Source organism: Falco rusticolus, chromosome 3 (assembly GCF_015220075.1).
Source record: "Falco rusticolus isolate bFalRus1 chromosome 3, bFalRus1.pri, whole genome shotgun sequence".
NCBI classification, from domain to species: Eukaryota; Metazoa; Chordata; class Aves; order Falconiformes; family Falconidae; genus Falco; species Falco rusticolus.
The window spans coordinates 111,192,544-111,216,237 of record NC_051189.1 but is presented as its reverse complement, the minus strand read 5'-3'; the positions used below and the strand labels follow the sequence as shown (position 1 = coordinate 111,216,237).

General features: G+C 41.7%; 1 protein-coding gene across 3 annotated transcripts in view; it reads left to right on the top strand.

Annotated features, from left to right (window-relative positions):
- Positions 1–23,448, top strand: part of TNFRSF8 (TNF receptor superfamily member 8) — a 30,082-nt gene extending 6,634 nt beyond the window's left edge. For 2 of the 3 annotated variants that reach the window (XM_037380144.1, XM_037380143.1), the window contains exons 3-12: positions 9,021–9,111; positions 12,671–12,796; positions 13,216–13,371; positions 13,473–13,566; positions 13,994–14,274; positions 14,483–14,593; positions 15,125–15,172; positions 16,286–16,311; positions 18,168–18,372; positions 19,852–23,448. In XM_037380144.1, coding sequence (XP_037236041.1) covers positions 9,021–9,111; positions 12,671–12,796; positions 13,216–13,371; positions 13,473–13,566; positions 13,994–14,274; positions 14,483–14,593; positions 15,125–15,172; positions 16,286–16,311; positions 18,168–18,372; positions 19,852–20,099 — 1,386 coding nt within the window. In that variant the 3' untranslated portion in view covers positions 20,100–23,448. The remainder of the gene's footprint in view (positions 1–9,020; positions 9,112–12,670; positions 12,797–13,215; positions 13,372–13,472; positions 13,567–13,993; positions 14,275–14,482; positions 14,594–15,124; positions 15,173–16,285; positions 16,312–18,167; positions 18,373–19,851) is intronic. The other variant, XM_037380145.1, reaches the window with a different exon arrangement.
- The last annotated feature ends 246 nt before the right edge of the window (positions 23,449–23,694 follow it).

Here is a 23,694-nt window from a genome sequence, read left to right as displayed (position 1 = left end):
CACCTCTTGTGGGTTTGCTCTCCCCTCCACCACCACTCACCCCCTCCTCCCTAGAGGATCATGTGGCAATGAGCCCTCAGCACCTGGCATAAATCCAGGTAATTTCCCTGGCTGACACTTATGTGTGGTCATGAAAAAAAAAAAAAAAAGGTCAGTTAGAGAGGTTCTTTGCACAGGTAAAGTCAAGTAGGTGAGTAATTGCGCACTGTGTTGGATCCTGGAATTGGCCATTTTCCCTTGCAGTGGAAATAGGAGCCTATATTAACTATGACGCCTGTCTGTTCATTGTAACTGAATGATACAGCACATCACTTGTGCTGTCAGGAGATTTTTTACAAGAAACTGACTCTGATTAGATCTTTGAAAATAACCAAGTCCTGCATCCTCTTCATAGACATTTGAAAAGGATCCTCCTGGCTCTTTTGGTAAGAGTAGGAGTTCACCCTTGTGTCTTTAGTTGTGAATTCCCCTCCCACGTTGTAAATTTGCTCTATTTTGCCCTGGTTATCTGTCCTGACACTGTCTCCTTCCTGAAATATAGAAGGATCACTGTTCTATAGGATTGGAGTCTGTAGTCCTTACTCACCTGAAGAGCACTTAGATAAGCTTGTCTGGTCTGCTGAATGCAAACTGCTTTAGGAGAAAGGCAATAGAAAAAAAGAGGGTATTTTTGCTATTTGGCATCACTTTTGGTGTCTTGTTTGCAAAATGAAAGGGACAGAGAGAAAATTTGGTTTTCTGATGCTCATTGTTCAGACTCACTGCAAGATCATCAGTTACCTAAAATAAATATGTAGGTCTTGCTCGGATAAGCAGCTAGGTTTTCACTGTCTTTCTATATTACCTCTATCGCAGCAACACTTACTTTTACTGCTACAGGAATACAAGCGATACTGTTTTGTGTGAGCAAGTCAAGCTTATTGCTCATATTTTAAACCATATTCCACCTTACTTGAGTCCACAGTTTGGGTTTTGGTTGTTTGCTTTTTTTGTTTGTCAGTTAATTCTCACTTGTTAATGATGTCCTTACTATTAAACAGATTAATCTTGACTAATTGAAGTCTTAGATTATTGGCTGCTTTTGTACTGTCAGAATTTGGATAGAAGCTTGAAAGGGAGTCAACTGTTTTGCTACAGTATTAGTCAGTTCTAGAATAGCCAATGCTGGTAGAAGATTTTTTTTTTACCGTAATGCGCTTTCTTCCTGACTGACAGCTCATTTGTAGCAAGCTGATTTCTTACTCTGCCTCACCATCACTTTTTCTCTATGAGCTCAAAAGGCCATAATTAAATGAGTCAAACCTTGTCCTGACTGAATTGCAGAGTAGCCCACTGAATTCAGTACCATCTTTACAATTGCCATTACTTAAATTGGAACGGCAAATGTGTTTGTAGGTGCAAGGAAACAGAGAGGAGCTACAAAAAGCCCATTTTCTAAAACAAATTCTCAAAAGAAAGCACTGAAAACCCCAAATGCTTTGTATCAAATATGTTTGCTTTATTTAATGGGACCTTGATCTGCAGTGCTTTAAAAAATTTAAATAAAATATTTGACCTGATAGATCAATGAAAGCACTAAGCCAAGGGATCCCTGGCCACCACGTTGCAGAGTGGTCGGAGGAGGATGTGAATTGTGGTCTTTTCTTTCACAAGATGTATTCCTGCTCCTTCTTAATAAAAAACATTTATTTGAAGTGCATGCAGGAAATTCTCTCTGCCACCCTCCATTTGAACAGTACACTGAACCCAATTTAAGAACTCTTCGTATTAGAGTAAAACCAGATGCAAATTTCTAGTCTGATACAGACTCGTGGCTTGTTGAAATTTGTTCAAAAAAAGTACAGATTAACTTGGTAGTGGCAGGCTTTCTGCTATGCTGGCGATCGTTTACTACACCAGCTTACCTTCTTGTTAGTTTAAATATTTATCTGTTCCTCTGCAGCTGGCATAAAGCAGCATAAACTCTGCATTGTGGCTTCATATGCAATCCCAGTTCTGCTGTAGTATACAGATGCAGAAATAACGCCTGTGAGGTTTCCCATTACAGCTGTGCCTGTCAGCAGAGAGCTGTCATGCACCGGGGCGGGGGGGGGGCACCTGCTTCTGGCTACAGAGTGCCAACTTTCTTGCGTCGATTTAGTGCACATGACTGTGCAGCTGCTATGTGAGTTGTTTCACTGCAGTAACCTCTCGAAAACCAACTTCACAAATTCAGAAAGCAAAATTTTCAGCCAAATGAACTCCTAGAACTGATTAATCCTGTAGAAACACAATTTCTCAGTCTCAGACAATCAAGGAGTTAGAGGGGAAGGAAAATGCAGGTACAGGCAAGAGAGGAGAAGTGGGATTGCGCTCTTGGATGGCAAAGAGACACAGGATTAGCACAGCTGTAATAGACACGTATTCCTGCTTGGCTAATCTGTTCTTCATACAGACCCATCCATGCAGAGTTTCCTCAGAATCAGAGGGAAGGACAAAGACCTACTGTCCACCACAGCTGGATTCCTCACCCCCACCCACCAACACTTCTGTGATCTTCCTTGAATTTTAAGTGGTTTTTTTTTTAACAATACATACTAATAAACAGAACTGTAAGTACCTAACGGACAATACTATATGTCATTGGGATAAAATGGGTATTTCTTCATTAGGACTGAATTATCTTTTGGAGAGGGGACAGGGAAATGTACAACGTCCTCTTTTCTTCAGGAAAGAGTAGGAAATGATGCCTTAAAAAGTGAAATTGTGCTAAATTTTTTAATTCCCCTGGTAGAGCCTGAGTTCTGTTTCTGTCTTGAGATTCAGACAAGAGTGGATAAGGAGGAGGGACAGTCAAAAGATAAGAGAAAAATACTCTGAATTTTAATTAAACAGGATTTTGAGGTTACTGTGTTTTATTCTGTTCCTTGCAGAGATGAGGAAAATTTGTTCTGTAAAACTTATTGGAGATTTCCTTGATGCAAAGCCACATGCTAGTTGCTGCTCAGTATGGATTATACCACACTCTTCAGTGTTTCTAGACATTCCAGGGAGAAAAGGAGGGAATGGAGCAGAAGTTAAAGTTCTTATGCACAAATCCTTCCCTACAAAATAAGTAGTAAGGGGCAAAAATGATGAACGGAATCTTCTCTCACTGGATAATTGATTATTTCTGTAAGCATATTGGAGCCAGAAGAAATGGCCAACACTGCTTGTGGAGAATTCCTTAGCACTTTCTTTTTTGTGGGCCTCTACACACAGGCATCGTGGAATCAGGAAGGTGACCCCCCCACACCAACACTCACAGGTGATGCTTTTTTGTAAGAAGGTGATAGTGTTGAGATTTTGTAATGCAAGGCTGAAACTTCTTTCTGTCTCCTTTGCTTTATCCCTTCCTTTCATTTCAAGAGCTATTTATGAGCAACTAGGACCTGCTAAGTCAAACCTTAACCTTCAGCTTCTGCCTGACGGAGTCTTAATTTAAATAAACTTGTTTTGCTCTGGAAAATTTAGTTTTATTACTGATATTTACACAATCCTGAGTCAAAGTAATTAAGTTCATATTTTTTTCTGAGACAGGGTTAAATTTCCACCCTCATCTTAGGATGTATTGAAAAAGGGTTCTTTGACTTATGTTCATACTAACAAATAGGGTAGTGGTCCAAGGCAGAAGACTTTCACTGTTTTGTAGTTAAACCTCCTGTGTTCTATTCAATATTTTATAATGCTTGGTTTTGTCCAAGCGCTCACAACCAGAAATATATTAGAAATGTCTTAATGCTGAGATTTTTGTTGGCAATGAAAGCAGTAAGAGCACATATGCTTTTCCTTCCTGCTGTGTTCTTCTTGAGCCCTCATATGTGAAGTACCACTTTTTACATGAATTTTTCCCTTTTCTCCTCACTGCCCTTGCAAACCCCTCCCTTTTTCTAGGTGATCCCTGTTCTGATTAAGGCTTGACAAGAGGGACATTTTCTGTAAAAGCTTCCGCTGTCGGCTACCATCACCTTGGCCACAATACCAGAAACCTGGTGCACAGAAGGTTCCCACAGTCACAGCCGTTGGTACCGCAGCTCAGAACAGGTCTGTGCAACTCGGCACAGCATGTGTCTGTGCTGGGGAGGTCAGTGTTGCTGCTGTTGGTGGGAATTTTTCTCAGAATTTCCCTCATCTAAACAGGATCATTCTGTGCTGTCACCAGATTGCTTTTGTAGCCATGATGTTAGAAGATAACTAGCTTTTCCCCTGCCTGTTTTGATTACGGACACCATGTGATGTCCTCCAGAGCAAACTGTTTACCCAAGTTTTTGAGTGGAAAGAAGCTGTTATATTTCCCTGGAAAAGCTAGAGTTCTGTAAGTTCTGCTGTGGCAGACTGACCTATCCTCCCTTGGCAGGGTGAGTGTTTACAGCACTATTGGCAACAGTTTGGACAAGATTTGGTAAAGGCAAGGCAATCTAAGGTTGAGGAGCCAGTGGGACTGAAGGGACAATATGTCCTGTATGCCCTTGCAGAGCCTGTCTGGGGTTCCCTGGCGCTGCCACCACAACAGTACCCACAGCCGCAGACAGACGTTGGGCCTGGTGCAGCAAGGACTTTAAGGTAACACATCTAAGGCTGAGCCATGACAGAGCCAGGAACGGAACCACCAGCCGTGAACATTAAGCTATGGGGCCTTTTCCTGCCCTCAGCCTTGTGGTGGCCTCGCTGGCACGTTGCTGTGGGTTTGTACAGAGTTAAGGCTGGAGGTCCAAGGTCCTACTGGACTACTCAGCAACAGCGGTTCACCCAAGGCGGTTTGGTATGTAGCAGGTGAGGGTCAGAAGTCCGGTTTGTGTTCCAGCTGCCGTTTGTAGTAGGCTTACCACCATGCAGAAATGCTAAGCTGCTATTGCAAGTAGATACGTCGGTTCAACCACCTTAATTTCTGAGAAGTTATGCACATATGTTGCTTCCATAATTCTGTGGAAATCTAATGCTTTTTTTGGCCAAGCCACTGAAATACTTTTTGCTTTTTAACAGTATTGGTTGATCAGCATTAAAGTATTTTATAACTACAGCACTCATTCTGTCCAGAAACAGCTAGACAGATACGCATGAACTATTTTGCAGTCCCTCCAAATCTGGATGGATTTGATGGTTGTTGTCTAGATTTCTGCTGTTAAAAAGGACTAGCCAACAGCTGAGGAACGAAAACCCCAAACATGTCAATCACATCACTTGGAGTTGTCTTGCACACAGAAATTTAAGATGATGGTCAAATCAAGAAAATGCCTAAGGTATCTTTCCAGAAGCACAGAGTTGTAAAGGGAATGGGAAATACGAAATCTAGAATTCCTTGTGTTTCTTGGTGAATGGTTTCCAGTGATGTCTTCCTGATTAGAAATACTGAGCTCATCAAAATGAAAGATCAAACAAGCTAATATATTATTGCAAACTTGCCCCCTAATTTCCCTAATTGTTGATGACATGTCAGAGGTGGTATTTTCTGTGTGGGAAGAGTAGTTACAGGTGGTGAAACTGAGGTGATTCTCATGTTCAGTCACTGAATGGGTAAATCACCTCAGTTCAAGCCTGTTGCTACCCACTAATAATGCACATTTCTGTTTCTTTTTCACTTCATGTCTTTGGCTGCTTATCTTTTGTTTTAGTTAACTTGCTACCATGATTTTCATTACATACAGACAGAAAAATGAAAATTGCAATATCCTTGTATGGCTTATTTTGTTTCACCCTTTTCTCAAAAGTAGCCTAATCAAACTTCGGCAGAAATTGAGTTGGCTCCATTGCTTCATGGAAGACTTAAAACATGTTGAGACCTTGGCCCTTCACCTCTGCCATTTCTTCAAGGCGTGTTCTTTGGTTTTAGGCACCAATTTCTTTCACTCCCCCAAAAGCTTACGGAAGATTTGGTGGATTCTTAGTGCACAATGCCAGATGCATGAAAACTTGCGATTTAGCTTACAAAATGCCTTGCATACGTTAAGAAGCAGAGCCCATATAATTTTTAGTGACATTTGCCTTTCTGCACTGCCAGTTTTGCTTATGTAATTAATTTTGAGCTTTTAAGCATGAAGTGCTACAAGTATGAGGGCTTGGTTTATACTTGGGTCCTTACCTTAAAGTATGCTGTCTACAAAGGGTCAGCCTTTCTCTTAGTTTTAAGAGCAGAACTTTGCATTGTTGCGTTGCTGTTACAGGTCACATTAGAAATCAAACGGGAAAAAATGACAAGAATGGGGAGATGATGACTGATGCTGAGCATTGATATGTACATTATTTATCACTGGAAGGATTTTAGTAAGCTTCATACTCATGAAACACCTCTACTGAACAGCCAGCAACTGTTAAAGCCATTTTGCAGGGAGCTATGGATTAGAAGCGATGGGATCTTCAGAAGGTGGTTTCTCAGCCATAGAAATCATGTCATGATTTGCTAAAATGACTTCTTTTTACAATGGAGAACTTTGGGCTTGGCTCGGTAAACAGTAAAGGTGGTTCCAAAGTTGTGCTCCTAGCTGGACACCTGAAAGCAATATTTGTTCTAAAGCTTTGGCTGTCCTGTATTGCGTAGCTGGCAGTAGTATATAGCTGCCCTCTTGTGGAAAGGAAAAAAAAAAAGATTTGAGTACTCTCTCATAATTTGTGTGGTATGTATGCATATTTCGTGCAGCAATTTATCACAGCGCTAGCATCAGGTCAAATTCATAATCAGAATTTGCACTGCTGTAACTAAAAGCAGAATCTAATCCTAAACCGATTTCAGTATTTTAGACAAAGTCACTTTTCAAGAAGCAGCCCTTCCCTCACACTTTTACACAGACAGTAGTCCTTTATTTAAATCCCAAAGGAGACAATTAAATAAGATGTAAGCTTATACGCTGCATAAATCACTCATGAATTGTATTCCCACCCCAATTTAAAATTCAGTATCATTTGCAGCCAGAGTTGGTTGCCCAGGAGAACTAAGAAGGGAAGATGAAGTTTTTGTGGTGACTTCCCATAGCTCTTACAGAGAAACTAATCCAGGATGACTTATCTACGGCCAGGATGCTGTTACTCCTTGAATTTTCGTTATAAAACTAGTTAATTTCCACTTCATGTCACTGAATTGACTCCTGAATGACCCTTTGTCTAGTGGCTGCTCTCGTTATCATTTCCTGGTACCCAGTTTGGTCTCAGAGTACCTAGCTAACCACGGTGCTTCTCCATGCAGATGCAAGGAGATTCCGCTTCCTTTGCCTGCAGTCCGGGGCTTCCTATTCAGAAAAGAAAAATACAGGGTGCACATTTGTAAGCTTGATTTGGGTCAGGCTGAGCAAGCAGACATTTGCTATTTCCTCTGTACAATAAGCCAGAAAAAAATGCTTTGCGGGGAGGCTGCGTGGCCAGGAGTTAGTGCAGAAATGTGTCAGGCAGGATTTCTCAGTTCTGTTACTGAAGCTTGATGAAATTTAATGGTTTCAATAAATTTCTGTTTCTCCTCCTTTTGTTCATTTCCTCCTTGACTGAAAGTTCCTGGGTTTTGATGTAATCTGGGGCAAGTTAAACAATTTCTGTGTTTTGTGGTCCTGCCATAAAAAGAACAGCGTATTGAACAGGAGAATATGGCTGTGAAATTAGGTGGGTAGTAAGATTCTGCACTGCATACAAAGGCACTGGGTATTATTTCAAAGACCAATGGGAAATTCATCTGCAGAAAGTGAGGTGTAGGTTTTCTGAATTATTTAACTGCTCTACCAGTACCATGTGGGAAAATCTGTGGGGAATCTGCTGATTCTTTACAAAAAATTGCCATTTGTACTTCTAGCAAATACTGAAAATGAAATTCAGGTAACAACATTTTTAGGGGATTATTAAGGGAGATAACAAATTCAAAAATCTGATTTTCTCATCAGAGAACTTGTAGCACTGTAATTTTCCAAAGCATGTAGTGGCCCTGCTGTAAAAAGATGAAATCTTATTATATGCTTCTTGATATGTTTCATAGCCAAGTCTCATTTTCTAAGCTAATACTAGAACTATTGTGTGGTATTTTGTAACTAAATATGTATTAGTTATGTAGTCAAGGTTTTCAGGAACAACCTGAAAACTTTGTGAAAACTGCACAAAACCCCCCTGTTTAACTCACAATAGAAGTGGGATTAGTTATTTCAATAAGGGCTTCATTGTGTAAGTGCTTGTAGCATTCTTTTCAAGGCAAAAACCTCTTGTTCTCAGTATAGGATTTATCCCTAAATGGTCGGTAAAACAGTGTATTGGTTTACAATAAACATATCTTTAGGTGGCTGAATTCAAGCATTATGACTGCATAAATAACTGAACAGAAAGACTTGTTTGCTGCAAACAAAATTTTTCTTTGTGGATTACAGCTAATCTAGCTAGATTTAGATGATGCAGACTATGACACCACCTCTTATTCCAGTGCGCACACAGCTGGAAAGCTGTTACAGATGTTAGAGATTTGGGCGGGGTTATTATTTATTTTTCTAAAAAATTCTTATCTCAAATTAATATGGGATCATTTTGGGACAGCGAACTAAAAAAAAAAAGCTAAAAATCGCTAACTGCTACAAGATTTCTAAAGGAGATGCCGACTAATAGACAAACTTTTTTTAGTGACCTTGGTGGTGTTGCATCTAGGTTTTAAAGGGTCTTTGGTGGATTGGCTGAAAAACTTTTTTGTAGGGCAATGCCAGTACCTTTTTTTATTGTGTGAAACAAGGAGTTAGTCTCTGAGTGCTGAAATGCTTGATACATGGGTTGGGCTGCAGTGTTCCCGTGTCTAAATGACTTTCAGATAAAAGAGCCTGCTGAGCGAAGATACGTATTGAATTATTGCTAAACACACTAGATATTGCAATCTTTGTGTAAGCATATGGGCAACAGTAATTAAATCGCTTTGGGGATACTTGAACTTTCAAGAAGCTGTAGGCTTTTCCTTTCTATCTGCAACTACCGTCACTTGAGACAGATACCAGATCTGCTAATACAAAACTAATTGTTTCCTAATTGTATCTTTTGTCTGTTTCAATTTCTAGACATCACTAGCCCCATCTCAGTCCTGTGATACACTTGAGAATTGGTTCTATGATGAAACTTCACGAAGCTGCTGTTACAAGTGTCCCTCAGGTCAGTACGCTTATAATTCCACCAGATTAACATGGAGCCTTTCTCGTAGAGATGGTCACACATGTGTATCTCCAGAACTGCTTTTGTCCCTGGAGAGAAGTGCTGTTTCATGAATCACTGTCTAGTGTGGATCCAGATGTGAACTTGTTCACCCCTGCTTTTGTTCAGTCTGCATGCAAACAATCTGTAAATTGCAAACAAGATAAATTGCTAGAACTTTTAATGTGATTTTTATTGGTTGACTTGACAATCTGAAGTAGCTAGAAGTAGGCAGGTCTAAGAATTCATTTCAGCTTGCCTCATGGTGTGAAATAGCACAGTGAAATTAGGCTAAATAAGTTTCTGATCAGAGACAAAAATATAAAATGAAGGTGTGGAAAATCTGTCATTAACCCTCATAGTCTAGTTTAGAGAGTGTCTCACATGAGCAAGGGAAGAGCCCCCAGCCAGGGGACACTGAGCTTTGCAGGAAGCTGGCTGTGACTCAGAGGCACATGAGGTCAGAGGCAGGAAACACCTCAGTGAGACAAGAGTTCTGGAAATGTCTGAAACTCTCCCTGTTGGCCAAAAAACCCCTCAGTGGGTGGGGCATTTTATGGTACTTCACCATCATCAAGCTCTTCTTATAGAAATGTTGTGTCTCTTTTTTTTTTTTTTTTAAAGGAAATTTTTGACATTTATTTGTGCTGTAATAATAAAGAGGGGTTGAGCTCTGGGTTGCTAGCATTTGCATGCAGTTACATTGGGGACATCTGTACTGCTGGCCACACCACTAGAATCATTCAGAAGTTGTACAAGTAAACAAGACCAAGGGATGGAGAAACTGGTGCCATAGAAGAAGAAGAGGGGTGGGGATCTGACTCTGAGCCAGTCCCAAGAAAAGCTCTTTTCTCCTTCAAAGCCATACTTTCCAAAATCTCCCATAATGACAGACGACATAGTGAGGTCCTGTGAAAAGCAGAGACCTGATTTACATCTGGCTGTAATGAGCCACCAGTCTCAATCATTTCACCTCCTGAAACTCGTTTTGTTGCCACATCCTCATGTCAGTCTTGGACATCTCTTCACATCCTCCAGGGCCTCCTTCAAACAGAAACTTGTAAGAATCCTTTTTCATTTTAATCTTTCCCTATTCCTTCAAGCAATAACCTGTTCATATCTGCTACTAACTCAACTGCTTACTGCAAAGAAAGAGAAGCTTTTCTAAAATTCCATTTAATCAAAGGGGAGCATCTCAAACTCTTGATGCAGCCTGGCTTCACTTTCTGTGCTGTTCCAGCCCACAGATGTACAGCTTTCAATCTGAGCACACTGGCCCACATGCAAGCCATCCTTCGTTTCAAAATTAATTTCAAGATAAAATTCAAACCAAACCTCAAAAGATCATTCTAATCAATTTCTATAGTTGCCACATCTCTTCTCATGTACTTAATTCTTGTGCAGGTAAAATGAGACCTCATTCCTGGGATACCAGAAGAATATTTTCTTTCTGGCATCACAGAACAAAGTATTTCCAGCTTGTCAAGGGGAGGAGTAGAGACTTTCATGGGAAATAATGGTAATGCTAGAACAGCTCATGTTAGGCAGAAGTTGGTGTTCCACTTCTATTTATTTTGTTTATGGGTTTTTACCTTTTTTGTGCAGGTTTTTTTTTGTGCAGGTGTTTTGTTTTTTGTGGAGGTTTTGGGGTTTTTTTTGTGTGCAGGGGTTTTTTTTTGTTTGTTTTAGACTCTAAATCAGGTATCTAGCTCCACAAGGCAGCACTGCAGTCAACACACAAGATAATTTCCTACCCACAGTTAGCAGCAAATCCTTAGGAGTAAATGAATGCACATACAAAAGAAAACCACTTAAAACACTTGTTTCATCTACTTACTTTCAGTACATTTTTCTGTACAGGTGGTTGCAGCTGGTATTCCTGCTGCTCAGGCTTTTATCTGGTTGTTGAGCCATGAACACAGTCAGTGGAGAGCAGCACCAGAAGACACTGTTAGTCAAGCTTCAAAGCTACTGCACCTGGGGCGCACGTCCCCCAAGGGAGGGGCCCATGTGTACAGGAAATCTCAAATAACTGAAGTTAAAGCTTTTGGGTCGCTGGGGGAGGAAGGGGAAAGTGACACACGTGCAGGTACACCTGAGTGCTGAGATTCAGCAGTCAGAATCGAAAAGAATAGTCTCAGACAAGCAGTTTGGAGCAGGTGGGAGTGACATCGTTCAGGCTTGCCTGGTGGTATTTAGTGGGCCAAATATAGCACAGCTGGTTTTACCTGCTCTCCTACATCATGCTTGTCAAAATGTATAGTAGGTGAGTTATTTCCCTGCCAGGTTCTCCCTCCCTGTGGATAACTCTGTGATTGGGTGATGCAGGCTGGATGCTGAAACTGGGATTCATGTCCCTCCTGTTTGCCACCTGTGAAACATTCAACTCTTCCTATCTGTGTGTTGCTGCTGCTTTAGGTTTTCCTTTTGCTTCTGCAACTGTTGCTGTTCCTTACCCTCTTGCAGTTATTTCCACCTCCTTGCAAGGTCACAGCTGACCACTGCACCTTCTAATTTCTTTGGCATTATGGCCAGTGGTAGAATACCTCATCTGTTGTTTCAGGAGCTGAAATATTAGGAATGTTTCTGTCCCAGCCTTTCGATACTCCTAGCTCATTATTGTACCTAGCTTGCCAGACAGATGCTTTTAAAAGCTACTCACTAGAAAATGATTACCAGACATAAACATAGAGTCACAGAATAGCTTACGTTTGACAAGGACCTCCAGAGGTCATCTAGTTCAGCCAGCTGCTCAGCTTCGTGCATGTTGCATATGCACAGCAGGTCTGCAAGATCAAGGCTGGTATGCTTGCAAACCGTGAGCAGTGAGTCTGGGTGAGCTGGAAGTGTCGAGCACAGAAAGCGTGTAGTATATACATCCAGCATCAGAAAGACATACATATGTAGTTTAAAGGAAAAGGATTGGAAAGTTAAACCATCTCACAACTGCCAAGGCAACTGTGAAACTAGCAGGACTGCTCAGAAAGCAACCTACTGCAAACCTGCTGGGGTGTTTGGGGCTCTTGAAGTACCGTCTTGTAACGCCCCGTTCTGAACACGGGAGGTGGAGTAGTCCCTGCATGAATCCCTGTGCATCTAGGCAATTCTGGCAGCTTTTCAAAGGAAAAGTGATGCCTTAGCTAGCAAAATATTAGGATTTCATATGTGTAATCAAGAAGAAAACATGAAAAATGGTTGCCTGGGAACTCAGTAATGGCAGGGCAGTATCACGCTCCCTTGCAGGTTTGGTGGTCGCTGCTGACTCAGCAGATGACTTGCCAGGTGCCCTTTCTGCAGCAGCCCACACTGGCCGAGGGTGCCATGCGTAGTGGTGCTTAACAGGACAGCTGGGATCCCTCCACGCTTGGGTGGGAAGGGCAGAAATGTGCTAGAGAAACCCAACGGCAGGTACAAAGAGAAGACTCTGCTAGTGGGTCTAACAGGTAAATGAGCTTACAAGAGCACTTCAGCAGGATGGTTCTCAACAGGCATCCTGCATATTTTGTTTTTCTTTCTCCAGGCTATGTTAAAAAGAAAGCATGTCCTAGGGACCCAGATGAGGACTGCATGACATGTGGACCTGAACAATATGTGAATGAAGAATTAGGAAAGCCACAATGTGACGCTTGTGTATTATGTGCAAAAGGTTTGCTTTCCCTCACATATACATGGACATCTCTATTCCCTCTACGTATTTTATGTACACTTCATTTATATGTTATTCATTTAGAATTTTCAGCAGCAAAATTATCCATCCTTGGTTACCGAGGTCGAGAGCAGAATGCTACCTTGCACATAATCAGTGTTGCTTCCTGTGTGACCTGGGACTACCTAATAAATCTCTCGTCCAATGCTGGCCAAGTCCGATTTCTGCTTTCTGTCTTGCATTACAAGCCACTGTCTACAGCCTTCTGCCGTTACTCATGACTTCAGTTGCCATCAGGAAGAGCATCTGCAGCCTGTTCTGCTTCCTGAGCCTTTGAACTGATGTTGCTCAGCTTTGGCCCATCGTGCATTTTCTTTGCAGGGTGATCCTTTGTTACCGCATCTGTTTCTTCCCCACAGAGTCTGAGCTCGTGGAGAAAAAGCCCTGCTCCTTCAATTCTAGCCGCGTGTGTGAGTGCCGACCAGGCTTGTTCTGTCAAATGGCTGTCAAGAACACTTGCTTGCGATGCCAGCAGCACGCTGTTTGCAAGCCTGGTTTTGGAGTCAAAGTCAGAGGTAGGAATTCCTGCCTGTCTGGCTTATCTCTCCTGTTCTGGTCCATAGGCCTGGACCTGGTGGCTCTTGGTTGGTTGGTCTCAGTCGTTATTTTTATTCAGGCACCTCCACAAACGATGTTACTTGTGAAGAGTGCCCTTCTGGGACCTTCTCTGATCAAAGTTCCAGCACTGACGTCTGCAAGCCCCACACAAAGTAAGTCCGTAGTTATTTAAGGTGACAAAATAATTAATTGAAGTTAATAAAGGATGAAAAGGGACACTTCTGTGCTTCTGGTGCAAAGTATACAGATCTGTCTTAGAGGCGATGGGATAGCTTGGGGCCTGTGTGCAGAGTTTCGAGGCCTCTCTTTGTAACCATTGCACAGCTCTGTACTGGAGGAAGGAAGGGATCTCTCTTGTCTCATTTTTAGTTCATAAGTATGGTGGAGTTATACATGCTTGTGAGTATCGGCTGTGCATCCAGGTCAAGAAATAATGTCACAGGGGTGAGAAAAAGGTAAAGCAACGATTGCAGGTGGTACGAAAATGACCAAAGGGATGTTTGGCACCTGGAAAACACTCTCACATTGTACCATGGCAGTTTCCTCTGGGCTGATGAGCTGTTCTGTTTCATTCCCTAGCTGTGCCAAGTTAAACAAAGTAGCAGTAAGTGAAGGAAATGCCACACATGATCAGGTTTGCCTGGACCAATTGCCCACCTACCTCATCCCAAGCACTTTGTCCGTGAGATTCAGCAATGAAACAAGTAACTCTGACCTCAGGAGGTTTGAGGAGAGCCTGGTGACCATTGCTAGTATCCTTTTAAGTGCCACGACAACTGAAAATCCCAGTTCAACTCCTGAGGAGAAAGCTCTGGCTGGCACTTTTCCCACCTCAGCCAAGGAGGGGATGACGACGGGAGGTAACAAAGTATTGACTCTGTCTAGCATGTTTTATTTTGATTTATTTTTGGTAAATGCAGTTTTTGTGTGGAAGCTTCCAGCAAATCCCCTATGAGTTATGAAATGATGTCCATGGACCTATGTCCGAACACATAGATCTACTAATAGTTTCCCCTCTGCCTTTTCTTAGCCTTTCCTGTACTCCCTTTCCTTTTCTGTGTGCTATAGGTCTAGTTCTTTGGGGAGTGGTTCTCTCTGTGATAGTGCTACTTGTGGGCATGCTGTTATTTTGGAAACGGAAGGTTTGCAAGAAGCGGATCCTCATTCTCAAAGCAAAGCGTGAGTTTTTAAAGCTGCAATACATAGCGTGCTGTTTGATCTCCAAGTGTATGCCAGCTGGGAACTCAAAAATCCCGAGATTTTGTGGAGTCATTGGGGAAGAGAATGTTCACCACTGCCTGGTGAAGGCAGGCCAGATAAGGGTTCTTGGCAAACTGTTCATGTTGGAGAACATGGGAGAAAGTCTGAAGCAGCTCTGAATTTAGGGAGGAAGATACTAAAAGATGGGTGGGGAAAGAGTCGTCTCTCAGCACAGACACTAATATCAAATGATACCTGAAGTGTTTTGTGAGTATTTGTTGGTTCCAAGGATGGGGTTGGACTTTCAGCATGAGAGGAAGAATGATTTTTACTGATACTGACTTTCTGTAGCTTTGCCTAGTTTCATGTAGGGTGTGCCTGCAGAACCACATTCCCTCTTACAGAAAGCAGGATGTGCGTGTTGTAGGTTGGCTGTAGACCTGTGGGTGCGGTAGAGCTGTTAAAGCCTGTACAATTTAGTTTTACTAAATGAATGGTTTCTTTTCTCAGCACATCTGCAATCTGTCAGTTCACACAAATCTGGGCTCGGCTCTCAAGGTGAGTGACTGATGGGCTGGGAATTGTAATCTATCTCTCTAAAGAATAAGTGGATAGTTTTAATATGGAATTTTATGCCATTTTAACTTGAACCGTGGAGGTTTTTTCCTGTCAAAGGCACGTCTCTGCTGACACCTGAAGGGCAGCCCTGACGCCGCGAGGGGCGGGCCGCGCCGCTAGGTGGCGCCCTGCCCCCACGGCACCCGAGCGGCTGGGTGGGTGCCCCGGGCACTGCTGGGTGTCGCGGGTGTGCGCCACGACACGGGGGCGGGAGCCCCGGCAACCTGGCCGGGTCCCCTGGAGGGCACACATCCTGGCCAACTAACTAATCCTTCTCAGTGCTTCCATTTTCATTGGGTGATCTATTTTATCTGTTGTGTTAGACTCTCCTACTCACCACACGCCATAGCTTTTTATACTCTTTATTCAGGAATACAATTTAAACCCTCTTGTGTGCGGCTTAATTTTCTCAAAATGGGATTTTTGCTTCCTTACTTGCCTTGCGCAATAGAAACTCTTACTGTGAAGCATTATAGAACTGATGCATTGAAAATAAAGGTGGCCGCATGTCAGGATAAAATTAAGATAGTAGGCCTGAGCCCAGCTAGCTTCATGGTGCTGCAGAAGGATGCTGTACGCTCCCTTCTTTCCCAGTGTTCATTTCCTCCATCCTTGCATAAAATCCCACCCCCTTAATATTCATCTGACCACACAATGAATTGATCCAACTTGTTAATGCAGTAGAAAGTTATTAACATTTTTTACTCTTTGTTGGTTGTTTTTTTTAAATAAGCCTGTCTTCTGCTTATCTAGAAAGTTTAATCAGTTCATCATTTCATCATTTCAATAGCTGAGTATCATTTGTGATGTGGGGAGAGTGACAGGGATGGCTGCAGAGGGCTTTGGGGAGAGCAGGAGCTCACGATCTTGGCAGCAACATGTTGCTTGTTCACCTCAGCCATGTCACAGGAGGGTGCCCTCAGTGGTAAAGCATAACGCAGGTGGGTTGGGTGGTGGAGTAGGTGATGGCTAAGTGATCTTTCAGAGCAAATATGAACATTTTTTTGATTGCTGTGAATTTTCTTCTGATAATTTTTTCTCTTTCCATTGCAGGTTCTGACCTAGCAAACAAATGTGCAGTAAGTGTGAACAATATTCCAAAACAGATCGCTTTCTATTCCAATGTAAATAATGATATTTTTTAAATGTCCTGTCAAAGAGCGCCAGCCTTTTTGTTTGGACTTTCCCCTGTAACACATGATCCTGTAGGTGCAGTGATTGGATGTACTAGGGCTTGCTATTTTTATGTCCTGGGCTATCTTTAATGTGGTGTTAAATAACGTGATACTGTCAGTCTTATTTATGAAGGGAGTATTTGGTTTGGCCTTAGGCCATTCATGGGGCATTCTATGGGAAAAGACCCCAAATCACAGGATGAACATGACTTTTCTACCTTCTGGGAGAACTCTGTCTGTCAGTCCCATTTTAGCTTTCTGCTCCATTCACACAAGTGGGATTTGTACTCTTCTGTCTCCATCCATATTGCCTTCCCTCTTTCCAGGATTTGGCATGACTGTAATATAGGTACACAGTGGGTATTGTTTGTCTGGAAGACTTCCCATCAGGACCTGCTTCTGGTTTAACAGTATAGTTTGCAGGTGAACAAGACAAACATCAGTTGACACGGTAACAACAGAAAGCAGTTCCTGAGCTGCTGAAATCATCACAGCTCTGATTACTCCACTTGCAGTGAAATTACAGCATTTTTCATCCTTTGAGTCTTCTCAGTTTATTAGGCTTGTTATCTTTAAATGTCCATATCTGCTAAAACACTCTGTAGACCGTTCCTTTTTTTTTTTAATCAGTTTGCTTTTCAATGTGGTACATCTGCACACATACAAGGTACTACTTATTCTAATAAATCTGGTTGCAATCAGTTATCGTAATTTCAGTGTGTCATTGCTAATTCCTGAATTGCAGGGAGCTTACACTCTTGCTTTCATAATGATGTCAGATGTGAGCAAGAGTTTTAAGCTGCATATTTCAAGATCATAGTATGTTTTTTTCCAACCTTGTAGAAACAGAAACAGAGCTAGAAACAATCAGAAATTTGTCATGCAGGACCTTTAACCTGTCTTAGATTCTGGCTCTTCTTTTAAAGGACGGTTTGGAATTAATTCTTCACATAATAGCTAGGTTTTCCTACCTGTGGTTCTGCTGAGGCAATTCCATTTTGAAGTTCAACCAGTTCAACCTCTGGCTTGTTTTGTTCTTCCATAGGAGAATGGTAGGACTTTGCAGAAATCTAAGAGGAAGTTAAACCATATATTTTCAGTTTTAACTGTTTGACTCTCACTATATGACTACATACCTGTACAGGTTTGTCCTCTGAACTTATCTCACAACTAAATATGAGAAATACCTTGTTATAAGTTCCTTCTGTGCAAATCCCTTAAAATTTTTACCTCCAGCATCTATCTTTCTTACTGATGTTACACTCTTTGCTGAAAAGTGCTACTAAGTTTCAGCCCCCCAGAATGCGGGTGCTACTGTATGACAGGATAGCACACTCTGCAACAAGACCAGAGAGCGTTAGGCTTGCAGCAAAAAGTCAAAATGACAAAGGTGGATTTGCAAGGTTCATCGGCATCTAAATTGCAGACAAGGCAGTGGAATTTACCAAAGTATCCAAGCAGGTCCAGAAAACTGGATTGCAGTGGGAGTGAGGTACATTCTTGCAAATGTCATAAAAAATTCAGCTTATAGAAGCGTTATTTTTAAATATGGCCTTAAGTGATACAGGAACCTAGTTCGAAAAAACTTATGTTCCTGTGTCAGTTAAGCACTTTGCAATTTTTTACTCCCTGTGACAGTGGTGCTATGAAGTACATTATGTTATTCTGATTGCCGCAGAAGGACTCGGTAGACCTATTGCAGTCTTCACAGTGCTCTTTTTACATTTACCCCACTTCTCCTCTCCTCTTTGTATTGGCAGATCATACTGACTACTGACAGTAGGCCAGAAGAGGAGGAGTTAATTGACAGGACCCTCCCTTTGGAAACGAACAATAACTTGGTCTCCAGCACAGAAAAAGCATGTGGTCCTCACCTGAGTCTGACTGACCTGACACAGAGCAATGGAAATGCCCCAGATTGCCCTATTGATTCCCGAGTGAGAGACCACACGAATAATCGAATTGGTGAGTCTTGATTATTTTTTTTTCTCTTGCCTTTTCAGTTCTTCAACCATCATTCTGAGATTACTAGTAAGCTGCAAAATGTCCAAAGCTTCTAAAAAGATTGGGGCTGAAACTGCAGAACCTTTGACAGCAAGTCAACCTTTGACACGCCAGTTCTGGTGTATCTATTCATTTGAATATAACACTTTCTTGTTTTCACATTTACCTTACTCACTTAGGAACCTTACAGAAAAATGCTCGTATTCCTCTTTTTCATTCCAGAAGATGTACATTTGCAAAAGAAATTTGAAATCCAAAATATGTCAGCTGGAAGATGCTTATGTAATACTTAACGAGAGTTGTACTTCACATGTCTCAAGCTATCACTTTGGTTTCACAGTAATAGCTTGAAATGTCTCCCATATGTTCCCATAAAGTCTTTGACTACAGTATAGGGTAGGAGATAAAGTCAAGCAAGGAAGCTTACTAACGGGGGAGAATCGTTACTCAATATGCAGTCTACATGAGACATGCTGGCTATGTTTCCAAACCCAGTTTCGAGGTTATTTGAAGGGGTTTTTTTTGGTGTTACTAGGGCCAACCTTTCCTTACTAAATGCCCGTTCTGTTTTTTCTGTGAGTGATGGACTTTGGATGAATGTGATTGTCTGACTTACCGTACCCAAATATCTCCTACAATAACCTACAGTGTCTGATCTGAAGCATCCTTCTGAATAGAATGTAGTTGTCCAAGCAATAGCAAAGGCCTCATTTACCTTTTGTAAAGGAGTAGGGCCAACAAGCTGGACACAAGATTCAAGTCTATCCCAGAAAATTTTGTGTCTGATTCTCTGCTGGGAAGAAATTAATTTCTTTGCTGGTCCTACGACCCCAGAGAATTACCCAGAATTTCTGTACAGTGCTGATCGTTGCCCAAAGGCTGCTTTTAATGCAGTTATTATTGCTTCTTGAAACAGCAGGACCATAAACCTTGGCTTCTCTGTATCTGTCTTACCCAGATCCTGATTAATTGCTTCTTCTAACAGCCTCTCGTGAATATCTTACTGCCTTTTCTAATTTCTCTTTCTCCTGTAGTCCTAGCTATAGCGCAGTGGCTTCATCACATGGGACCTAGATCCACTTTATCTAAAATGCCCAGAGTCCCACTGACGGTGGTCCAAAAACAGACAGTATAGTATAAAATGTGCAGGCCGCCTTTATCACTTGGTATGGTCGGTGCTTTTATTTCAAAATTAAAAGTACCTCATAAATAAACAGCAAAATAGACAACTTACAATGTGTGAATTCTAAAAGCTCTAGTGGGTTAGTGAATTCTGTGTTTCCACAGTGATGGGCTTGATCTGTATGCCTCTGAAGAAAAAAGAATGAGGGTGGGGGGAGAAAAACTGAGTACCAAATAAAAATTTTGCATGAAAAGGAACCATCTCTAGGGTCAGCAGTGACTGTTAACTACGCTCAGCACTATTTTTTTCCTCCTCAGAAAAAATATACATCATGAAGGCTGACACTGTTATTGTGGGGTCCGTTTCAGAAGTGCCTAGTGGCAAGAACTGTGCTGCTAGAGGATGTAAAAGTAATGTTGATGCCCAGGAAAGCATGGAAGAGGAACTGGCAATGCACTATCCAGAGCAGGAAACAGAATCTTTTCCAGGGAATGACGTAATGGTTCCTGTGGAAGAGGAAGGAAAGGAATTTCACCACCCCACCACTGCCACTGAAAAATGGTAACCCACTGGGATGTGTGAAGCTACAGAAACATCCAGCGTGACACTAAGCCTGAATCTATGACAAGGGAGGTAAACACTTAGTGCCTTAGGTTGTCTGAAAACTCATGAAAAACACTGAAACACATTCAAACAAGGAGTGCTAGAACCCATTTCATCTAACAAATGAGAGGAATCATCCAAACCATTGGCCTTCATAGCTGACATCAAATATTTCTCTTTTCCTCTCTCTCCCAGTGTTATGCTGGAAACAAATTTGAATAAAACCTACAAAATTTAGAGGAAATCTGCATGTCAACTCAAGTTTCACAGCTTGCTTTCTTTGCATGAAGGAATGGGTTGAAAACTATACCCAAGAACTTCTATTAGCTATGAAAATTCTGGCTAGAATTCAGAGTTAAGCTTGAGACTCAGCCATATTTCATACGTTGTTTCTATTCCAGTATTACCAGTACTTCCAATTTGGTCACGTATCTGATATTTTTCTTAAGGACTCTGCTCTTGACCGGAAGTAATGACAATTTCAGTTTTCTTGAACACAAACAGAACTCCTAAATTTGTGGACATTATGTCTCTTGAGGAAATAAGATCAAAAGATGCCTCACAGGCTCAGAAAACAGAAGGCAAATAAACCTAATTGAAGTCTGCTGTACTTTAGGCCATTCTTTCTAAGTTTTGAAGTCTGATTCATGTTTTTTGACTACTTCAGATCATCGATAACTGTACAAAATGGCCTCTTCTGATGGAAGCCAAACTGGCTGAACATTTGGATATTGGATGAACTATGGGTTTAGCCCGGCGTGGAGTTTGTAAAAAGGGAAATGAAGAAAAGAAACTATTTTTCTACAAAAAGGAAAGACTGAAAAACAGGCACAGCAGTTATTTCCTATAACATTGTTAATATCTGCTTGTTTTAGAATTGCTCATAATCAGGGTGATGCTGATTTGCATATCTATTCTTTTTAAAAAAATATGTTTTGTGGTCAACTGGCTTGTGTTATGCTATTTCTCAGTCTTTCATGTTGCTAGTTTGATAACTGTAAACGTAGTAGTGTTGACTGTATTTTTGCACAGGACAGTGGAAAATGAGCAAGATGACAAAGTATGCCTTAATAATCAAAAAAAGGAACCACAAAAACAATTACTTGCTTTGTAGTTTTACCCTGGACAGGATACTGTAATAACAGCTGTGCAACAGCAATGTCTTTTCCCTTACAACACACAAAGGGAACATAAAGGCATAAGAAACACCTTTTTGGGCCAGACTATAGTATATAGTAGTATGAGCCCAACACACTATCTCTGGCAGTCGCAGTAAGAGATGTTATTTAGGAAGAGCACACAAGCCTGGTTAATATCTGCTGTTTGCATTCCTCGTAGTTCTGCAGTGTCAACTGTATTTGGATTAAGGATGTTAAAAGAATTTATCCCAGCCTCTAGTATTCATTCATATTATCATTTATTTTTCTTCTCTCTTTTGAACTTCCTGGGACAATCTGCCTCCACAGGCACCTCTGGCAACAGGCTACAGGTGGTTACCATGTACTGTGTAAAGTACTTTACCACTTTTAAACTGACCTCTTATTTCAGTGCCACTAGTTCTTGTATTACAGAATGTAGTGCAATACTGAGTTGCTTTTACAATCCTTGATTGTATCCTCAGTCTCCAGCTTGAGTTCCCATCTTTTTATATTTTTCATGTCAGTTAGATGCTCCACTGCCTTGGTCATTTTAGGTGACCTCTTCCACATTTTCTCTAACTTCACTACATTCTTCTGAACAGCTGGAGGCCAGAACCAGGCGCTGCACTGAAGAAGAGGATTGGGCCAAGGTTTTAAATAGTGGCAAAATGATACTTTCTGTTTCATTCTCAGTACTTCTCTAGATGATGCCCACCATTTTGTTTGCTTTTTTTTTGGCTGCCTGTGCACTTTAAGCAGTTGATTTCAGAGAACCATCAAGCATGACTCTTAAGATTGCTTTTCTGAGTGCTAGTTACTAGGTGTGAATTCAGCACCATTTATGCTTAGTTTAGATTTTTTTTCCCCCAAATGTATTGCCTTGCATTCATTTGCCACCTTTTTATGAGCTCCTTCTGGCTTTACTTGCCTTCTACATGTCATGTAGCTACCTGGATATGTTTAGTATTGCCTTCGCTATGTGGGCGCTCTTTTCGCCAGCTCACTGATGAAGATACTGAATAGAACTGGCCCCACCAATCCCCCCGGCTAACTGTTCTCTATCCTGAAAAAAATACCATTATGCTATGCTCTTTCCTTCTTGCCCTTTAAACAGCCATAACTGTTGTATCCTGTAACCTTTTAGCAAACCTATAACATGACCTTTTCTCCAATCCCATGACAACTTTGTTTTCCCACCACCTTAGGCATGGAACCTCATCAAAGGCTTTTTGAAAACCTCCATGTAGTAGGTCCGTTGGATCTTGTTTATGCGTTCAGCTTCACAGTATAAGGGAGTGTATGTTATCAACATTTTGTGGTTGAAGAAATAAATCTGGAGAAATTCATACTTCCTGGAACTGCAGCCCCAGAGATGAACTGGGAGAATCTCAGCATTATGGGATCTAGTCACTGACTTCCATCAGTGGATAATGTGCCTATAGTACACTTGAAAACTGGTTGTAATTTCAAGTGGTGTTAGTTCCAGTACTTACTTGAATTCATCATAAGATAATTTCTAAAAACAACTGCTGCCAGTGTCTATTTCAGTACGTCTACCGAGTCTCACAAGAGAGGCGATTAGTGAATCCTTTCTGCCTACTTCTGGGTTTGCACTTGTTTTCTTCCAGAAGATAAGCGGCTCCTAATGCTCAGATCGAAATTTCTTTTGACTATCAGTATCGCCATGTCAGCAGCAGAGACGTGAGGTGAAGAAGGAAACAGAACTGACATTTTTTGGTTTAAGTGCTTGTTGTGCAACAGAAGGTCAAGTCACTAAGCACTGCGATAAAACAGCAATGCAAGGGAGGAGAAACAACTGTGCGGGACAAACACCGGTCACCCTTTCCTCGCTTCCCGTCAGGGTAGTTCATTGTTTTCCAGTGCATATGCCTCATTGTGGAAAAATACAGGAACTCCTGCTCATTTTAGAGAACACCAGTTTGTGTATCACAAACTGTGAGTAACCACCTTCACCTGGCTGTGGCTGTTGAAGGATGCTCTGTAACAACAGCTAATTGTGTACTTCACCTCTGTATAGGAATTCACCCTTTTTGCTGGAACAGCTTTCTAGATGAATCACACGCATTGCACCTGCCAGATGTGTTAATCGTCAGTTGGTTTAATAATGCTGGTCATCTTTGAATTAAAAATGACATGGATTTTTAAGCCCTAGCCATGCTTTTCTTGTCTGATATGTAAATGTTTCATTGTTGGTAATTTCAGTACATAGATCAGTTGCAGGAAAAATATTTTGGAAAAGAGCCGTTCCAAACTTAGGAAGCTGTTAAGTCAGCCGGAGTTTCTCCTGGGTAGCGGCAGGCCTGCCTGTGCGGTAAGGGGGCTGGGGGGCGCGGGCGGGTGCTGCGGGCGGCAGGGCCGTGTCCCGGGGCTGGGGGAGCACAAACTCGGCCCGAGGCC